Genomic DNA, 3,409 nt, shown 5'->3' with positions numbered 1-3,409 from the left:
CCCAAAAGAGCTATCTACACTTGATGCTGCCTAACCGTATCTCAATTTCTTTGTTTTCTCACAGCGTGACCCCCGGCCAAGTACCAATTGGCGCACGCACGAGCACTTGCAGATACAATGTACCACGTGTGTGCGTGTGTAGTTTTACATTCTTCTGATCCAATCCGCAATGGTTTCTTTTTTGCAAAAACGCAATCGAATATAATATAGCTAATTAACAAACTCATGGTGTTCTAAATGATGGAAACAACAACAACAACAACAACAACAAGGAAAAAAAGGTGCATACGAGATATTTGCAGGGCAAGGTGCAATGCATGCACCGCCTAACGTCAATATGATACTACATGTGGCGGTACGTATTATGAATGTAGTTAACAAACTAACAGCTAATAAGTATTATTAGAGCTATGTATATGCCACTCACAAATGAAATTGGTGCGAATTGAAGCTCAGGTGCAATGGACCTGCCTATTGGCTCACGTGTGCTTGATTACCAGTTGCAGTATCATAATTATTCTTGGTTGCACTCACCACCTTGTCGTGAGATTATCCCCGGGCAGTGGTGTGGGGCCCGCTACCTGCACTTGATCATAATTCAGTAAGCTAACTCACCTATAATAAATCAATTAATACTAAACCATACCACCGGCAGGGTCCTCCGGCAGGAAGAGCCAGTGTTTGACACTGAACCATACCACCGGCAGGGTCCTCTTGCCCAAGTTGATCACCAGCTACCGGTAACCTGGACTGCCTACCTCAGTATGCGTCAGGAGATCCGAGACTCACAGGTGCATCATCAACTACAGCAAGATCTGATAGAGCACCTATGAAGGCTCAAGGGCGACACCGGGCGCGACGTGTGATGAAATATGAGTTTTTATTTGTTGAACTATATAATTTGTATTGAACTATTTGTTGTTGTACTATTTTGTTGAAGTATTTGAATTTTTTGTGATGAAATATGTGATAAAAAAATATTTATATCGATAATTTGAACGCCGGGCCACGGCGAACCACGCCGAATATGGACCTATTCTTGCTCATATGAGCCTTTTTCACCGAAATGGAACTTCAAAAGTGGGTCAAAATCGGCGACTGGGGGCGAGCTGGGGGCGACGACTGGGCGCAAAACCGCCCCCAACGCCGAAAGAATCGCCGGCTCGCCCCAGGGGCGATTTTTATGCGCCCTGGGGGGCCGAACGGCTGGAGATGCTCTAATAAGGAGAGAGGCGGTTGGTGAGGATCCTCGCGGTGGCGATGCTTTCAAAATGGCATCTTCCAATAAGGAATGATGCTTTCAAAATTGCCAATATATTCAAAATGGCCATGGTGTGGAGGCCTGATTTGGTGGTGGTGGACAAGGACTATGGTAGCGCCATGTGGCGAGGGAGAGTCTTGGACCAACGCTTTGCGCTACGGCACCAACGGCGGCGATACCTGCGGGTGTCATTTCACTCTTGAGGGCGTAATTTTTTAAATTATTCTACAATTTTATCTTCCGATTTTACCCTTCATAACTATGTAGAGTATATGAGGAGCCAAAATGTCTGTGCGACTACTTTTTTCATTCCCGGTCGCTAGTAGTGCTGGCAAATTTCTGGATTTTAACATCCATGACTTTATTGATTTTATTTTATTTAACATTCATGGAATTCATTGCGTTTTTTCGCTAGTAGTTCTGGATTTTAACATCCATGAATTAATTGATTTCTTTTCTTTAACACTCATGGACTTGTAGAGTTTTTATTTGGCTGTAATCACTTGAATTTGCATCTCAATTGCTAGCCCTATCACATCATAAAAATTACCACTACTATTACTTAGAAAATGCTCTTACAAATATCAATAGCATCACAAATACAAGAGCACATCGCCATCACACGTCTGCCTCAGCAAAGCAGAGGATCCGGAAACAGTTAAGAAAAGAAGGAGACCAGGAAGCAAAGCATTTTTCCTTATAAATCCCGACTCTACCCTCCCCTGCTTCATCTTCAGCTCAACCAACCCCTACCACCAGTATAAAACCATGGAGCCGAGCCTCCATCCGTTCCAACCCGACATTTCATCGACCTCCCGGCGGCTCACCACCGGCGTCGCTAACTTCTTGACCCGCCGTGCCATGACCACGCAGCAGAGTCACCACCCAGCAGCAGCATTCCACCAACTCCCGCTCCACTCGCCGGTCTCCTCCACTGGCTCTACCGACTCCACGCCATGGCACCACAGTGCTCCGACCACGCCGCCCCTGCTCCCGTTCGACACCAACGATGCCGACGAGATGCTCCTGCTCCACATGCTCTCACAGCACCAGCAACACACGCACAAGGCCGTGGCGGCGCCGGTGAAGCGAGAGGCCCCCGACCGACAGAAAGCAGCTCAAGCAGCCAGCGCCGGGCGCGCGTTCCGCGGGGTGCGCAAGCGGCCGTGGGGCAAGTACGCGGCGGAGATCCGTGACTCGACGCGGAACGGCGTGCGGGTGTGGCTGGGCACCTTCGACAGCCCGGAAGATGCGGCACTAGCGTACGACCAAGCTGCCTTCGCCATCCGCGGCGGCGCCGCCGTGCTCAACTTCCCCGAAGACCAGGTCCGGCGCTCCCTCGAGGGCGCCGCTGACGACGTGTGCGGCCGTGCCCATGGCGTGTCGCCCGTGCTGGCTCTCAAGCGGCGGCACTCCATGCGGAGCCGGAAGGCCACGGCGGCGGGCAGGAAAGTGAAGGCCGCCACTCGGGGGATGCAGCCAGATGGCATGGTGATGGAGCTTGAGGACCTTGGTACAGAGTACCTGGAGCAGCTGCTCGGCGCCTCCGAGGACACCACCTCCATTAATTCATGGTGCTGGAGCCACCACTCCATGACGACTTGAAGATGATGGACTGATCGCTCGCTGCTTTTCTGTTTCTTGTTGCTTGGGTTGCTCAGTCTTGTTCTAGCTAGATAGAATTCAGATAGCTTCGTTGGGATTGAGGAAACCGTTTGTGAAATCGACGGCTGTGCAGGTTTGGTTTGGAAGTGCAAATTATTTTGGTTTGAATTAGGTCAGGCCAATATGAATGGGTTTTTTTACAACCCTCTGGTTTCCTCGCCTAACCCTAGGTGGCTAGGGCGAACTCTCCCCACCAGACTTCGCCGGTGAATCCATGAATTCGCCTTTCCCTTGCCTACCGCTCTGGCGGCCGGTGGCAAGGATGGGGATCCCGGTGCCTCCGCTCTAATGGCCACTGGCGGGGAGGGGAATCCCGGTGCCTCCACTCTGGTAGCTGGTGGCGCGGAGGGGAATCCCGGTGCCTTCATGCTGGTGGCCGGTGGTAGGGAGGGGAATCCCAGTGCCTCCGTGTTGGTGGCTGGTGGCGGGGAGGGGAATCTCGGTGCCTCCACTCTAGTGGCCGGTGGCGAGGAGGGGAATCCC

The 3,409-nt window shown here is 51.4% G+C and overlaps 1 protein-coding gene across 1 annotated transcript; it reads left to right on the top strand.

Moving 5' to 3' along the window:
- The first annotated feature begins 2,071 nt into the window (after nucleotides 1-2,071).
- On the top strand, nucleotides 2,072-2,900 carry LOC123117885 (ethylene-response factor C3-like). Its single transcript, XM_044538552.1, has one exon. The coding sequence runs from the start codon at nucleotides 2,123-2,125 to the stop codon at nucleotides 2,864-2,866; it is 744 nt and encodes a 247-aa protein (XP_044394487.1). The 5' UTR covers nucleotides 2,072-2,122; the 3' UTR covers nucleotides 2,867-2,900.
- The last annotated feature ends 509 nt before the right edge of the window (nucleotides 2,901-3,409 follow it).

Source organism: Triticum aestivum, chromosome 5B (genome assembly GCF_018294505.1).
Source record: "Triticum aestivum cultivar Chinese Spring chromosome 5B, IWGSC CS RefSeq v2.1, whole genome shotgun sequence".
Classification (NCBI taxonomy): domain Eukaryota; kingdom Viridiplantae; phylum Streptophyta; class Magnoliopsida; order Poales; family Poaceae; genus Triticum; species Triticum aestivum.
Note: the sequence above shows the minus strand (reverse complement) of the source record. Positions and strands in the feature narration are given on the sequence as shown.